Raw genomic sequence first — 16349 nt, 5'->3', positions numbered from 1 at the left:
TACTGGTACTAAAAGAAAATGAGCAAGAAACACCCAACAAGCTAGATCTTGTTGAATAGTTAGCAGTTCAAATATCTCGCTACCTACTAACAAACTGTCCCCCTCCATTACCTTGGCCCAGTTTCTATATTTGAAAAAATAAAAGGAATAAGAAAGATGGCTTGGCTACTCGAAGCAGCCTTGGACTGTTTTACCCCTGGTAATGTGGGAGAAAAAGAACAGCCATCCTCAATCTGTTTCACCGTAGTTTGTAGTTACAATACCAAGAAATTTTGAGTCATTTAAAAAATTATTTTAGAAAGCATTTTCAGTGGCAAGAGAAGGATTAAACACTGAATTCTATAAGATGAGTAGGCTTTTGTCAGACCAACAGAGATGGAGATTTGAGGTGGGAGAATGTGTTGGATTCCAGCTATGTTATTCAAATGCTCAGAGACACAGAACATTAGAGAAGATAGGAGTTCACTGTAGATGATGGTGAGAGTGGGCAGCAACAGGAATGCCAAGAGATGAAGTTATAAAACTAAGCAAGAGGTAGATAATGAAGAACTTTATGTACTATGCTAAGAAATATTGACATTATTGTGAATGTATGGAGGGCCCACTGGGTTTTTGGGGAGCTAGGTCTGCAATATGAATATTAGAATGAACAAAACTGATGTGATGGTGATAAGGGCTTGCACTAATGTACAAGCAATAGGTATGGTGAAAATGGAGACATTTGAAATATTTTGAAGCAGTAGACTCAACAGGGAGTAATGATCAACATAGGTAATGTCTATGGTAGAAAGAGAATAGCTTTTTGAGTTGGCCAAGCCTGAGTTTCAAATTCCAGCTCTGTCACTTTTCCATTTTAGAACCTTGGGTGTTTTATATAGCCCTCAGAACCTTAGTTTTCTCATCTTAATCTGACTGCCATATCAGCAAGGAACAGTAAGCTAGGTGACATGGCTTGTGCCTATGGTCCCAGCTACTTGGAAGGCTGAGGCAGGAGGATCACTTGAGGTCAGTAGTTCGGGTCCAGCCTGGGCAGCATCGTGAGACACCATCTCTAAAAAGAATTATAAAAATTAACTAGGTGTGGTGGCATGCATCTGTAGTCCCAGCTACCCAGGAGGCTGAGGCAGGAGGATTGCTTGAGTCTAGTTATAGGCTACAGTAAGCCATGATTGTGCCACTGCACTCTAGCCTGGGCAAGAGAGCAACACTCCATTTCTTAAAAAAACAAAATTGGGACAGTAATACTGAACCCATAGAAATATGAGGCAATATATGGAAAGCATTTGGTAAAGTGCCTTACCACATACTAGATATAAAATGATAGCTGCTCTTGTTGTTGGGGATGAAGGTGATAGAGAGGAATCAAAAATGTCTTCCAAGTTTTCTGTTTGAACAGTGAAAAAGACCTATATTAGGAAAGTGGGATAAGCTGTCTGGTTCTTAGATTGCTTGTGAGAAATCTGGGGTGGAAGTGTTCATAGCAGTTGACAATAAGAGTGTGACACTTCTGAGTAGAAGGCACAGATCTGCAAGATAATCAGCTTACACATAGCAGTAAAAGTTATGAAAGTGGATGAGGTCCCCCAAGAAGAGACAATGAGAAGTCAGAACCCTGGAGAATAGCCTAGGAAGAGTAGAGGAAGTATAGGGTGTTTTTTGTTTTGTGTTTTTTTGAGAGGATCTTCCTCTGTCACCCTGCCTGAAGTGCAGTGGCACGATCATGGCTCACTGCAGTCTTGATCCCCGGGGCTCAAGCGATCCTCCCACCTCAGCACCTCAGTGGCATGAATAGCTGAGACTACAGGCACATGCCACCTTGCCCAGTCAATTTTTAAAATTTTTTAAGAGATGGGGTCTTAATGTGTTGGCCTAGGTTGGTCTCTTAACTCCTGGGCTCAAGCAGTCCTCCTGCCTTGGCCTCCTAAAGTGCAGGGATTACAGGTGTGAGCCACTGCTCCTGGCTGATAAATCTTTTAAGAATGTGACATAAATTTAGATTTAAGTGCTGATTTTAAAAAAGAGCTAAGGCCATGCATGGTGGTGCACGCCTGTAATCTCAGCTACTTGGGAGACAAAGGCAGGAGAATTGCTTGAACCCAGGAGTTCAAGACTAGTCTGATCAGCAGAATGAGATAGTCATCTCTTAAAAAAAAAGAAAAAAACCCACCAAACAAAAAGGAGCTAATAGAGAAGAAGGGGTTTCTGAAATGTAGAAAGTTAGCTCACAGAGTCAAAATTGAAGAAAGGTGGATTGGCAGGTAGTGTCATGCAGCGGAGCAGTCCTCTAATGGTCACCAAGAAAATGCACGATGGATTTGGTCATTAGGAGGAGGACTGTGAACCAGGAGCTAAGTAAGACCTTGTGGTAGAGTGCTTTGAATGCCAGACTTTGGTCAGTGGAAGAATGATTAAATGTTATTGAGCATGAAAGTGAGATGATCAGAACACTACTTTTTTAATTTTTCTGGCAGCATTTGAAGGATGAGAAAGGAGGGAAGGCTTCATTTAGGTTGGTAGAGGCCCACATTAGCAAGGGCTTGGATCAAGATGATAATCTTGCTTGGAAACAGAAAGATAAGTGCAAGAGCTATTATGCAGCAGTATCTTCATAATTTGGTCATCACTGGATATAGTGAGTAAAAGAAGTAGCCTAAAAGATGACATTTTAAGGTTTTCAGTGTGGATAATTGGAGAGTAGGAGTAGCATTTACTGAAACGGACAGGACATGAGTAGAAGCAAGATTGAAAGATGAAATCATTTCTTATTTGTAAACTGATTTATTAAGCATATGTTATTGAGTGGTGCTGCTATTGAGTGAACATTATGTTACAGCAGTGAACATAACAGGCAAGATCCCTACTTTCATGGCATTTTCCCTTCAGAAGTGAGGTGAAGACAAAATAATAATAATAGTAAAGGGACAAAGTAATTTAAGACAAAACTAGGTGATACAGAGATATACTGAGGGAAACCACTTTTAGATGGGGTGGTCAGGAATGGCATTTCTAAAGAGGGAGAGATTTGAACTCAGACCAGAATATTGCAAAGGAATCAACTCTGCAAAGATCTGGGTGCAAAGGCATCCTCACTCAGACTGCAAAGTCCTTAAGAAGGAAATGAGCTTGATTTGTTTGAAGGCTAAAAGAAAGGCCAGTATATCAGGTGCGTAGTGAGCAAGAGAGAGAGTAATACAGATGAGTGAATAGAATTAAACTTAAGTGGTGCCTCGGAGGCCTCACTATGGAGTTTGGTGCTTACTGATGGCAGTGGAAACAAAGTAGTTTGTTGAAGTTAGCTGTCTGTGAAACATCTAGATGAAGAATTCAATTAACGGGCTTAAATATACAAACTTAAATATATTTTGCCTCTATTATTCATTGAAATAACTTGCCAAATTGTTTAGGCATTGAACAATAAATGCTGACAATATGGAGGCTTGAAAAAGGGGGTCAAGGACATGCTCAAGGGACCAGAGGGATCAGGAATCTCTAGCAGTTCTTCCCCACCTCCTACCCCTCCCCACCAACTTAGCTTTGACTTAAAACTCATTTAGCAGTTCTTTACCAAAATAGAGGTCATCTTAAATATTATTGCATCGTGAAAGTAATGACTGTTGTTTAAATGTATGAGAACAGTAGTTGAAAAATCATGGCCCAAAATACATGTGTCTTCAGGGTATGTAAAGGATACTTGCCAACTTAAAATACCTGCAGCTCCATAGGGGCCATGCTGTAGATTTGGTATAGTGCTTGTTTAGACAGTACTCTCATTTCTAGGTATATATATATATGTATTTTTTACAGTAAACAAAATATGTGTATCACTGTGCTTCTTGGTACACAAGTAGTGTGAGTAGTTTCTGTAGCAAAGGCCATCCTTAACTGATTTTACTGAATACATGCTCAAAAAAAAAATACATTGAAACAAAATAATTGTACCTTTTGTTTATGTATTGTTTTATAATTTAAATAGCCTTTACCCCTGGGAAATCAACTTGATCCTCAAAAACAACGCTTTTTTTTTTTTTTTTTAAATTGCATTTTAGGCTTTGGAGTACACGTGAAGAACATGTAAGATTGTTGCATAGGTACACACATGGCAGTGTGGTTTGCTGCCTTCCTCCCCATCACCTATATCTGGCATTTCTCCCCATGTTATCTCTCCCCAATTCCCCACCCCCTGCTGTCCCTCTCCTATTTCCCCCAGACAGACTGCAGTATGTGATGCTCCCCTCCCTGTGTCCATGTGTTCTCATTGTTCAAACACCCGCCTATCAGTGAGAACATGCGGTGTTTGATTTTCTGTTCTTGTGTCAGTTTGCTGAGAATGATGGTTTCTAGGTTCATCCATGTCCCTACAAAGGACCCAAACTCATCGTTTTTGATGGCTGCATAATATTCCATGGTGTATATGTGCCACATTTTCCCTGTCCAGTCTCTATCATAGATGGGCATTTGGGTTGGTTCCAGGTCTTTGCTGTTGTAAACTGTGCTGCAATGAACATTCGTGTGCATGCGTCCTTATAGTAGAATGATTTATAATCCTTTGGATATATACCAGTAATGGGATTGCTGGGTCAAATGGAATTTCTATTTCTAGGTCCTTGAGGAATCACCACACTGTCTTCCACAATGGTTGAACTAATTTACACTCCCACCAACAGTGTAAAAGTGTTCCTATTTCTCCACATCCTCTCCAGCATCTGTTGTCTCCAGATTTTTTAATGATCGCCATTCTAACTGGAGTGAGATGGTATCTCAATGTAGTTTTGATTTGCATTTCTTTGATGACCAGTGATGATGAGCATTTTTTCATATGTTTGTTGGCCTCATGTATGTCTTCTTTTGTAAAGTGTCTGTTCATGCCCTTCGCCCACTTTTGAATGGGCTTGTTAGTTTTTTTCTTGTAAATCTGTTTTAGTTCTTTGTAGATTCTGGATATCAGCCCTTTGTCAGATGGGTAGGCTGCACAAGTTTTTTCCCATCCTGTTGGTTGCCGATTCACTCTAGTGACTGTTTCCTTTGCTGTGCAGAAGCTGTGGAGTTTGATTAGGTCCCATTTGTCTATTTTGGCTTTTGTTGCCAATGCTTTTGGTGTTTTGGTCATGAAGTCCTTGCCTACGCCTATGTCCTCAATGGTTTTGCCTAGATTTTCTTCTAGGGTTTTTATGGTATTAGGTCTTATGTTTAAGTCTTTAATACATCTGGAGTTAATTTTAGTGTAAGATGTCAGGAAGGGGTCCAGTTTCTGCTTTCTGCACATGACTAGCCAGTTTTCCCAACGCCGTTTATTAAACAGGGAATCCTTTCCCCATTGCTTGTTTTTGTCAGGTTTGTCAAAGATCAGATGGTTGTAGATATGTTGTGTTGCCTCCGAGGCCTCTGTTCTGTTCCGTTGGTCTGTATCTCTATTTTGGTACCAGTACCATGCTGTTTTGATTATTGTAGCCTTGTAGTATAGTTTGAAGTCTGGTAGTGTGATGCCTCCCGCTTTGTTCTTTTTGCTTAGAATTGACTTGGCTATACAGGCTCTCTTTTGATTCATATGAAGTTTAAGGTGTTTTTTTCCAGTTCTGTGAAGAAGATCATTGGTAGCTTGATGGGGATAGTGTTGAATCTGTAAATTACTTTTGGCAGTATGGCCATTTTCACGATATTGATTGTTCCTAACCATGATCATGGAATGTTTCTCCATCTGTTTGTGTCTTCTCTTATTTCATTGAGCAGTGGTTTGTAGTTCTCCATGAGAGGTCCTTTACGTTTCTTATTAGTTGTATTCCTAGGTATTTTATTCTCTTTGTAGCAATTGTGAATGGCAGTTCGTTCTTGATTTGGCTCTAAGTCTGTTATCGATGCATAGGAATGATTGTGATGTTTGCACATTGATTTTGTATCCTGAGACTTTGCTGAAGTTGCTTATCAGTTTCAGGAGATTTTGGGCTGAGACGATGGGGTCTTCTAGATATACATTGTGTTGTCTACATATAGAGACAATTTGACTTCCTCCTTTCCTATTTCAATACCGTTTTTTCTTTTTCTTGCCTGATTGCTCTGGCTAGAACTTCCAGTACTATATTGAATAGGAGTGGTGAGAGAGGGCATCCTTGTCTAGTGCCAGGTTTCAAAGGGAATGCTTCCAGTTTTTGCCCATTCAGTATGATATAGGCTGTTGGTTTGTCGTAAATAGCTTTTATTATTTTGAGATACATTCCATCAGGACCTAGTTTATTGAGGGTTTTTAGCATAAAGCGCTGTTGAATTTTGTCAAAGGCCTTCTCTGCATCAATTGAGATGATCATGTGGTTTTTTTCTTTGGCTCTATGTGGTGAATTATGTTTATAGACTTGCGTATGTTGAAGCAGCCTTGCATCCCCGAGATGAACCCTACCTGGTCATAGTGGATAAGCTTTTTGATGTGCTATTGCAATCAGCTTGCCAGTATTTTATTGAAGATTTTTGCATCTATGTTCATCATGGATATTGGCCTGAAGTTTTCTTTTCTTGCTGAGTCTCTGTCGGGTTTTGGTATCAGGATGATGTTGGTCTCATAAAATGATTTGGGAAGGCTTCCCTCTTTTTGGATTGTTTGGAATAGTTTCAGAAGGAATGGTACCAGCTCCTCTTTGTATATCTGGTAGAATTCAGCTGTGAACCCATCTAGACCTGGGCATATTTTGGGTGGTAGGCTCTTAATTGCTGCCTCAACTTCAGACCTTGTTTTTGGTCCATCCAAGGTTTCGACTTCTTCCTGGTTTAGGCTTGGGAGGATGCAAGTGTCCAGGAATTTATCCATTTCTTCCAGGTTTACTAGTTTATGTGCATAGAGTTGTTTGTAATAATCTCTGATGATGGTTTGTATTTCTGTGGAATCTGTGGTGATATCCCCTTTATCGTTTTTTATTGCATCTATTTGATTATTCTCTCTTTTCCTTTTTATTAATGTGGCTAATGGTCTGTCTATTTTGTTGATCTTTTCGAAAAACCAGCTCCTGGATTTACTGATTTTTTTTGAAGGGTTTTTTGTGTGTCTATCTCCTTCACTTCTGCTCTGATCTTAGTTATTTCTTGTCTTCTGCTAGGTTTTCAGTTTTTTTGATCTTGCTCCTTTAGCTCTCAATTTTGATGATAAGGTGTCAATTTTAGATCTCTCCTTGCTTCTCATGTGGGCACTTACTGCTATATATTTTTCTCTAGAGACTGCTTTAAATGTGTCCCAGAGATTCTGGTATGTTGTGTTTTCGTTCTTGTTGGTTTCAAGGAACATCTTTATTTCTGCCTTCATTTCATTGTTTATCCACTCTACATTCAAGAGCCATGTGTTCAGTTTCCATGAAGCTGTGCGGTTCTGAGTTAGTGTCTGAATTCTGAGTTCTAACTTGATTGCTCTGTGGTCTGTGAGACTGTTTGTTATGATTTCTGTTCTTTGCATTTGCTGAGGAGTGATTTACTTCCAATTATGTGGTCAATTTTAGAGTAGGTGTGATGTGCTGAGAAGAATGTATATTCTGTGGATTTGGGGTGGACAGTTCTATAAATGTCTATTAGGTTTGCTTGTTCCATGTCTGAGTTCAAGTCCTGGATATCCTTGTTAATTTTCTGTCTCGTTAATCTGTCTAATATTGACAATGGCATATTAAAGTCTCCCACTATTATTGTGTGGGAGTCTAAGTCTCTTTGTAAGTCATTAAGAACTTGCCTTATGTATCTGGGTGCTCCTGTATTGGGTGTGTATATATTTAGGATCGTTAGCCCTTCTTGTTGCATTGATCCTTTTACCATTATGTAATGTCCTTCTGTGTCTCTTTTGATCTTTGTTGGTTTAAAGTCTATCTTATCAGAGACAAGAATTGCAACTCCTGCTTTTTTTTGCTTTCCACTTGCTTGGTAAGAAACAACTCTTTAAAGTAGATAGTGAACAGGAATTTTACAGAAGTCAGTGTTACTAGAGTTGAGGAAACTGAGGATCTCTGAGTGTACAGTCATAAATTTACAACTCTCATTTCAGTTGCATTGCTTTACTTACCACACCATGCTAATTCAAAGGTGTACAAAAAAGTAAACTTTAGTAGAGGTTTATATCCCTAATAAAACAGTGGTACAATGTATTTTTTAATGTGTATCTTAGTTTTGGGTGCTACCAAAAGGATTAAGGGTGCTGTGGATGCACAGAGGAGGGTGAGATTGACTTTGGCTGTGAGAGTCAGAGGTTTCATTTTATTTAGAAAATGTGTACTGTTTTCTTAACGTGGTAATTTTTTTTGCCTCTTGTTGGTTGCCCCATACATTTAAAGTACTACATGTGCAGCTTTAAAATAAATCTTTTTTATTTTATACACAGGACCCACATGTTTGTTTCTACTAGCATATTTTATTCTTGTATTGCCACCCAACTCAGCAGAGATGAATTAGTAATAGTGGCTAACATGTAATGAGCAATTCTGGCACTGTGGTAGAGGATTTGTAAAAAATTAATACTTAAATCAACTTTCTGAGGTGGAAACTTTCTTTCATAAATTGGGATTCTCTTATCATTCCATTCACATAGTTGTCATTCCCACACCTGATGGAGAGAATGTAGAACTGTGTGAAAGAAAAGGTAATTATAAGGCATTGTAGGCTGGGTGCAGTGGCTCACACCTGTAATCCCAGCACTTTTGGAGGCCGAGGTGTGTGGATCACCAGAGGTCTGGAGTTCGTGACCAGCCTGGCCAACATGGCAAAACCCCATATCTACTAACAATACAAAAAAAATTAGCCTGGCGTGGTGGCATGCGCCTATAATCCTAGTAAGGGAGGCTGAAGCAGGAGAGTTGCTTAATCCTGGGAGGTGGAGGTTGCAGTGAGCCTAGGTTGTGTAAGACTGTGTCTCAAAAAAAAAAAAAAAGATTGTATTTCAGGATAATGTTAAGCCATGCAAATAGATGTTTTTTTGGGTTTATTGTGCATTATTTATTATATTTTCCCAAAGTGAAGAAGCCAAGCTGGTATATACACTAATCTGAGCCATGAAGTGTAAGCTGTATAACATGAGTGAATAAGTAATAATATCTTAAATGTGTCTTTATGATTACAGTGACAGTATGTAGTAATCTTGGGTGGTTTTGCATTTTAACAATGATTTTATATACTAAAAAAAAGTCTAATCAATAAAGAGATGTTTATTTAAACAACTTAGGAATGCAAGATGTCCATAAAACTTGATCCTTTGTTTAGTGACTTTTCACTGTTGTATTTTTTTGTTGTGATGAGATATGTTGCTTACTATGGAAATGGTAATAAAGTTTTGTGTTTATGTAACATCTTTCATCTTAGGATCTCAAAGTGCTTTTCAACCATCTAATGAACCCTCATAGTAGTTTAGTGAGTAGGTAAGTGACAACTATTATCTTCATTTTACACGTGGAGACAGAAATTAGGCAACAAAGTGGATTAAATGATTTATGTATATAGTTCCATCATCTAAATACATAGGCATTCTGATCTACTGAAGTAAGAATACTGTGTTTTAGGAAGACTGACATAGTATAAGCCATTAACCCCTTAGTTTTTGTACTTCACACAGATTGTTAGCAAAAAATTATTAGCTTTAAAACATGCACATGGAATTTTAAAAAAATTCTTTCTTTAGGTGTAGAGAACATTATAATACTTTTTTTTTTTCTTCCTTTTTAGGTCAGCAGCAAGGACAAGATGGAGTAAAAGTCCAGCAAGCTACTATAGCTCCTGTAACTGTAGCAGTTGGAGGAATTGCTAATGCCACGATAGGTGCTGTTAGTCCTGACCAACTCACACAAGTGCATTTGCAGCAAGGCCAGCAAACTTCTGATCAAGAGGTACAGCCTGGCAAGAGGCTTCGAAGAGTTGCCTGTTCCTGTCCTAATTGTAGGGAAGGAGAAGGAAGGTAAATGATCTTATTTTTCAACTGTGTCAATTTGGAAGGCATAAAACAGGGGTTAAAACCAAGTAATTGGCTGGGAACGATAGTCACTGGAACCTCACTACCTTTGTAGCCTAGAAGTTGATATATAATCTTAGGAAGGGAATTAAGTTGGGCTGTTTCAGGAATGAAATTTGAGTGGTCCTTTGCCTTGTTTCTTACACTTTTTAAAAATGTTTTTTCTTTCTTTGGTTTTTTTTTTTTTTCCGCCCCTGAGACAGCGTGTTACTCTGCTGCGTAGGCTGGAGTGCAGTGGCACAATCTCGGCTTAGTGCGACCTCCACTTCCTAGGTTGAAGCGATTCTCCTGCCTCAGCCTCCCGAGTAGCTGGGATTAATTATAGGCACATGCCACCATGCCCAGCTGATTTTTGTATTTTTAGTAGAGATGGGGTTTCATCATGCTGGCCAGGCTAGTCTTGAACTCCTAACCTCAGGTGATCCACCAACTTCAGCCCCACAAAGTGCTGAGATTACAGGTGTGAGCACCCGTGCCCAATTCCAAATTTTCTTTTTCATAAAATTTTTACATACCTTTATTGATGCAAAATTTACTCATATACCATACAGTTTACCCATTTAAAGTATACAGTTCAGCGGTTTTTAATATATTCAGAGCTGTGTAGACATGACCAGTCAGTTTTAGAATGTTTTTATCATCCCCAGAATAAATTCTGTATCTTTTAAGCATCATCCCCTTATCCTCCCAACCTTTCCATCTTAGGCAACTAATTTCTGTCTCTATAGATTTGCCTATTCTGGACAATTCATATAAATCATGTGGTTCTTTGTCACTGGTTTCTTTTAGCATAATGTTTTCAAGGTTCAGCCGTATTGCAGGGTGATCAGTACTTTATTCCTTTTTCGGAACAAATAATATTCCACTGTATAGATATACAGTATTTTGTTTATCCTGTCACTTGAAGGACATTTGGTTTTTTCCCACTCACTGGCAATTATGAATAACACTGTAGTAAACATTTCTATAGAAGTGTTTGTGTAGATATGTTTTCATTTCTCTTGTATTTATATGGAATTACCTAGACATGGAATTTCTGGGTCATACTGTGTGTTTAACCATTTGAGGAACTTGTAGACTGTTTTCCAAAGTGGCTATACCATTTAACATTTCTATCAATAGTGTTTGAGGGTTCCAGTTTGTCTAGATCATTGCCAGTACTTGTCATGATCTGACTTCATGATTAAAGCTATCTGGTGGGTTTGAAGTGATATCTCACTACAGTTTTGGTTTACATTTTCCTGATTATTAATGATACTGGGCATCTTTTCTTGTTCTTATTGGATATGTGTGTATCTTTGGAGAAATATTTATTTGGCTCTTTTGCCCATTTTAAATTACATATATTTTTTTTATTACGGAATTGTCTCTTTACATATTCTAGCTACAAGTTCCTTATCAGATATAGGATTTGCAAATATTGTCTCCTATTATGTGAATTGTCTTGATACTTTGTCAATAGTGCCTTTGAAGCACCAGAGTTTTAATTTTGAAGTCTAGTGTTTTCTATTTTTCTTTATTGCTTCTGCTTTTGGTATTGTATCTAAGAATCCATTGCCAAATCCAAAGACATGAAGATTCCTAGTTTTTTTAAGATAATTTTACAGTTTTTACTCTTACATTTAGGTCTTTGATTAATTTGGGGTTAATTTTTATATATGGTGTTAGGTGAGGGTTCATCAGGCACCATTTGTTGAAAAGACTACTGTTTCTCCATTGAATGGTCTTGGCACCCATGTCAAAAATCACTTGACGATAGACACATGGATTTATTTCTGGACTCTCAATTATATTCCATTGATGTATATGTCTGTCTTTATATCAGTGCCACACTGTCTTGAGTACTTTGGCTTTGTAATAACATTTGAAATTGGGAAATGTGAGTCCTCCAACTTCGTTGTTCTTCAGAATTGTATTGACTCTTCAGAGACACTTGCAATTCCATGTGAATTTTAGAATCAGTTTGTCAGTTTCTACAAAGAAGCCAGATGGTATTCTGATGGAAGTTGCATTGAATCTGTAGATCACTTTGGAGACTGTTGCCAACTTAACAATATTACATCTTTTGGTCAATGCACATGGAAAGTTTCTCTGGGTATTTAATCTTTAACTTCTTTCATCAGTATTTTATAGTTTTCAGAGTATACGTTTTACACTTTGTTAAATTCCAATTTTATTTTTGATGCTATTGTAAATTGAACTGTTTTCTTGATTGTCCATTACAAGTATGTAGAAATAATTGATTTTTTAAATAATGTATTAATCTTGTATCCTGCAACTTTTGCTGAACTTTTTGATTAGTTATAATTGTTTTTTTGTTCTGTTTTGTTTTGTTTTAGTGAATTCTTTAGGATTTCTACGTATAAGGTCATGGAATCTGTGAACAGAGATAGTTTTTACTTTTTCCTTTCTACTCTGCAGGAGTTCTATTTCTTTTTCTTACCTAATTTCCCTGTCTGGAACCTCTAGTACAGTGTTGGCAGTGTGCTTCTATTTTGTTGAGAATTTTTGCATCGTATTCATAAGAGATTTGTCTGTGTTTTTCTGTTTTTGTAATGTTTTTATCTGGTTTTGGTAATGATAATACTGACCTCATAAAATGAATTCGAAAGTATTTCCTCCAAACTGGTATTAATTCTTTAAATGTTTTATGAAATTTACCAGTGAAGCTGTCCGTTCTTGGGCTTTTCTTGTGAGTAGTTTTAATTACTAATTAAGTCTAGTTACTTGTTGTAAATTTATTCAGATTGACTATTTGCTCTTGAGTCAGTTTTAGTATTTTGGTCAGTATTTTTCTGAGAATTCGTCCATCTCATCTGAGTTACCCAAGTAATTGGCATAGAATTGTTCATGGTATTCCTTTGTAATCCTTTTTATTTCTGTAAGGTTGGTAGTGATATCTCCTTTTTGATTTCTGATTCTAATAATTTGATTCTTATTTTCTTGGTCAGTCTAGCTAAAGGTTTGTTAGCTTTGTTTACATTTCCCAAGAATCTCAATGTTTGACATTTATTTTGACCCTAAGAGGGTTCTTCACAGCCTCTTGGCTCACGTCTGTCTGGCAAACCAACCAGCCTGTAGTTAAGCTTTTATTTCCAGTGAATCTGTTAGTCTTCCAATTATTTGTCTTTTGAAACAATATCTACTTTTTTTGAGAGTACCCTTAGGTTCGGACTTCTTCACATTGTCTTAAAAATGAAGTCAGTTCCTTTGGGAAGAGATTTGGAGCTGTTTGTTTTATGGTGTGTTTCTGAGTCACAGCTTTTGAACTAGGAGTTGAGACAGTGGCTCATTTCTGACTGACAATGCTGCTTTAAGAGCTGAGTGCTTGGTTGCAGAGGCAGTAGTAGTCTCAGGTCTCCTTAACTGGCCTCTCTCGGCTTAAAACTTTGACTTTATGAACTATGAATGGGCCAGGTCAGGGGCAGTATAGACCCCAGCATTTTCATCATGCCACATCCAAGGAAGAGCCTGTGTCCCAGGGCTAAGGACTTGGTTCCGCTACACTTGCCTAGAACTTAGCAACAGGTAACCAGGGGTAAGAGGAGAAATGCAGACATCTTGCCCCTCTTGGGGCCATCGCCCTCTGACTAGGAGGTGGGAAGAACAGGAATCATGCTCTTGGCTGCACCAGTCTCTAATGTTCCTGTGTGTGGAGGTGGGAGGAAGTAGGGAAGGATTGAGTCTTGGTTCATATACCACAGACTCTTACTGTTCTTACCAAGTTCTGTGAAATTTTCTTGAATAAGTGTTTATTTTCTGTTATTTGCTTTTAGGACCATTTCCAGAGACTTTAAATAGTATTTTTTTTGCTGTTTTATAATTTTCACCAGTTTCACTGGGAAACAGATCCATGGAACTCAAACTGTCTTGCTGGAAACGAAACTCTGCACCTTAACACTTTTAACTGGATTTAGCCATCTTTTTGAAGTTTTAGAGAAGTTTCAAATGTTTTGAAAGGCTTAGAGAAATTTTTTTCCCAAGTGAAGAGCCCACTATGGAAGGAACATGCAGTTCATAGTAGAGCATAAACTGCCTGAGATTAACACATTTTCATAGCAGTTTGGTACACAGATCTGTTTTATTTTTTCTTTAATTGAAATTTTTCTGATTTTAACTACAGTTATGGCATAATGATCAAACTTATTCAGAGAAGCACTGAATGAGTCCTTTTTGTGTTTACATAATACATGTAAATACAAAATACTTTTCCTTTTTGTATTTACATGTATTTAATTACCTTTTTAATTTTTCTATTATAAGCCTACTATTTGGCAGTGTTATTAATGTTTGGTTTTTGTTTTTGCTAGAGGCAGTAATGAACCAGGAAAAAAGAAGCAACATATCTGTCATATTGAAGGATGTGGTAAAGTTTATGGCAAAACGTCTCACTTACGAGCACATCTTCGCTGGCATACTGGAGAAAGACCTTTTATATGCAACTGGATGTTTTGTGGCAAAAGATTCACCAGGAGTGATGAGCTTCAGAGACATAGAAGAACTCACACAGGTTAGTTGGTTTGTTTTAGGATATGCACTTTTTACTTATTTCTTCAGTGTTTCCATGAAAGTTTTAGTGATAGTTTAGCTATCAAATTGGAAATAATGCAAATGTAGGAGAAGTATTTACTTTAGCAATTATTATATGGAAGATGTTTAAGGTTAACATTTTTAACCTCATTTCTGAGATACATTTTATTTTACTTTTTGTAAACTTTATCAGCATATTTATGAGACCTGGATTTATTCCATTTGTTTATATTGTATTCTTAGCATGTTGAAATCATATGTTATTTTTCATAAGTGATTAAATAGATGAAAAGAGAGTTGAATTATGATCTTAATGGGATCCTTCATTAGTGTGTTTTAGGTTTTTCTTTTTAACAAGTCCAGAAAATTCACCAAAATATCAAGAATAATATGATAAACATCTGTCTAACAACCCTCACTCCAAATGGGCAGTTGTTAATATTATATTTTCTGCTTTTTTTTTAAATAAAGAAAAGCACTTAAAAAGTGAATATCATCTTTACTCTTTACCCTTTCATCTTTCAAAGACAGCAGCGACTATAAATCTCATGTGTCTAAGTTTTATGTACACTTTTAATACTCTTACATGTATTATTAATGGATCTACATATAAAATGTTTTGTGTATATTGTGAAATGTTACAGTGTTGCAGAATTATAAATTTTGCTTACGTTTTGAGATCTATAAGTTTCTACATATATATATATTTGCATATATGTGTTTCCTTGAACTGCTATATAATATTCTGTCACATGAGTCTACAACACTATATTAATTCATTCCCATACTGTTTGAGGTATTGCTAGGATTTTTTGTGTCTGTGCTATCACAGACTTAGTTGATGAGAACGTGTGCGAGAAGTGAAATTGCTGGATCATAGAAAATGTATGTGTTTGATTTTGCTAGGTAATGGCTAAGGAGTCTCTACGGTGGCTGTTAGAATCTCTCCTTCACTAGCAATGACTGGTAGTTTCTAGTTTGTACTCACTGGTACTCAGTAGTGCCGTGAAAGTTTTTGTCAATCTATAATTGTTTATCATTTTTCAAATGTGCATTTTTTGTGTTTATTCATGAGATTAAGCATCTTTTCATGTGTATATTGGTCATTTATGTCTTGGTTTATTATTCTGGTTCTCTTTTTTTTCAGAAGCTTTCCTTTTTGCGTTTACATGATTTATATGTTACAGTTTTCCCTTTCAATAAAGGGCTTTTGCTAGTCTTTATGCTTTGTCATACCTGTTCTCATATGGAAGTCTTACATTTTTAATTAGTCAAATATAAATCTTGTTTTTTTTTTTTCTTTTTTTTTTTGTCTTTTGCTTTTGGTTTATAAATTTTTTTTCTGCCCCACAGTCATCATGTCTTAAAAAATAATTTCTTCTAATAGCTTTAAAGTTTTGTTTTTGTAAGTTTGATCCTTTATCAGCTCAAGATCCTTTTTGCTGATGGAATGAAATGAGGATATAATTTCATTTTTCTAATACATGGAAAGCCATTTCTTGAATAGCCCATTCTGTCTCTATTGATTGTCCTCTTTTACATAATGTCTCCTTTAAGTGTGGTTCAGTTTCTGGGTTCTGTTTTGAAGCTTTTATCTGTTTGCCAGTTCCTACACCAGTGCCCTTACTATGTTAATGACTGGGTTTACATCAAGTCTTGACTTCTGGTTGGGCAGTCAACCTACCTCTCTCCCCTATCTTCCTCTCCCTCCCCTCCCTTCCCCCCTTCACCTCCCCACCCCCATTCACCTCCCCCCTCCCCCTCCCCTCTCTCCTTTCCCCTCCTCTCCCTCACATTCCCTCCCCTCCCCTTCCCTCTTCTTCCTTTTTTCCTTCCTTTTTTTTCCTTCCTTTTTTCCTTTCTT

The 16349-nt window shown here is 37.2% G+C and overlaps 1 protein-coding gene across 3 annotated transcripts in view; it reads left to right on the top strand.

The window, feature by feature from the left end:
• SP4 (Sp4 transcription factor) overlaps nt 1-16349 on the top strand; it is a 95361-nt gene that overhangs the window by 39034 nt on the left and 39978 nt on the right. For 2 of the 3 annotated variants that reach the window (XM_032287023.1, XM_032287024.1), the window contains exons 4-5: nt 9673-9901; nt 14266-14465. In XM_032287023.1, coding sequence (XP_032142914.1) covers nt 9673-9901; nt 14266-14465 — 429 coding nt within the window. Of the gene's footprint in view, nt 1-9672; nt 9902-14265; nt 14466-14770; nt 14947-16349 lie in introns of those variants that run through there. The other variant, XM_032287025.1, reaches the window with a different exon arrangement.

The sequence above is a fragment of the Sapajus apella genome, unplaced genomic scaffold, assembly GCF_009761245.1.
Source record: "Sapajus apella isolate SASKATOON/1434 unplaced genomic scaffold, GSC_monkey_1.0 scaffold19, whole genome shotgun sequence".
In the NCBI taxonomy this organism is placed as follows: Eukaryota; Metazoa; Chordata; class Mammalia; order Primates; family Cebidae; genus Sapajus; species Sapajus apella.
Note: the sequence above shows the minus strand (reverse complement) of the source record. Positions and strands in the feature narration are given on the sequence as shown.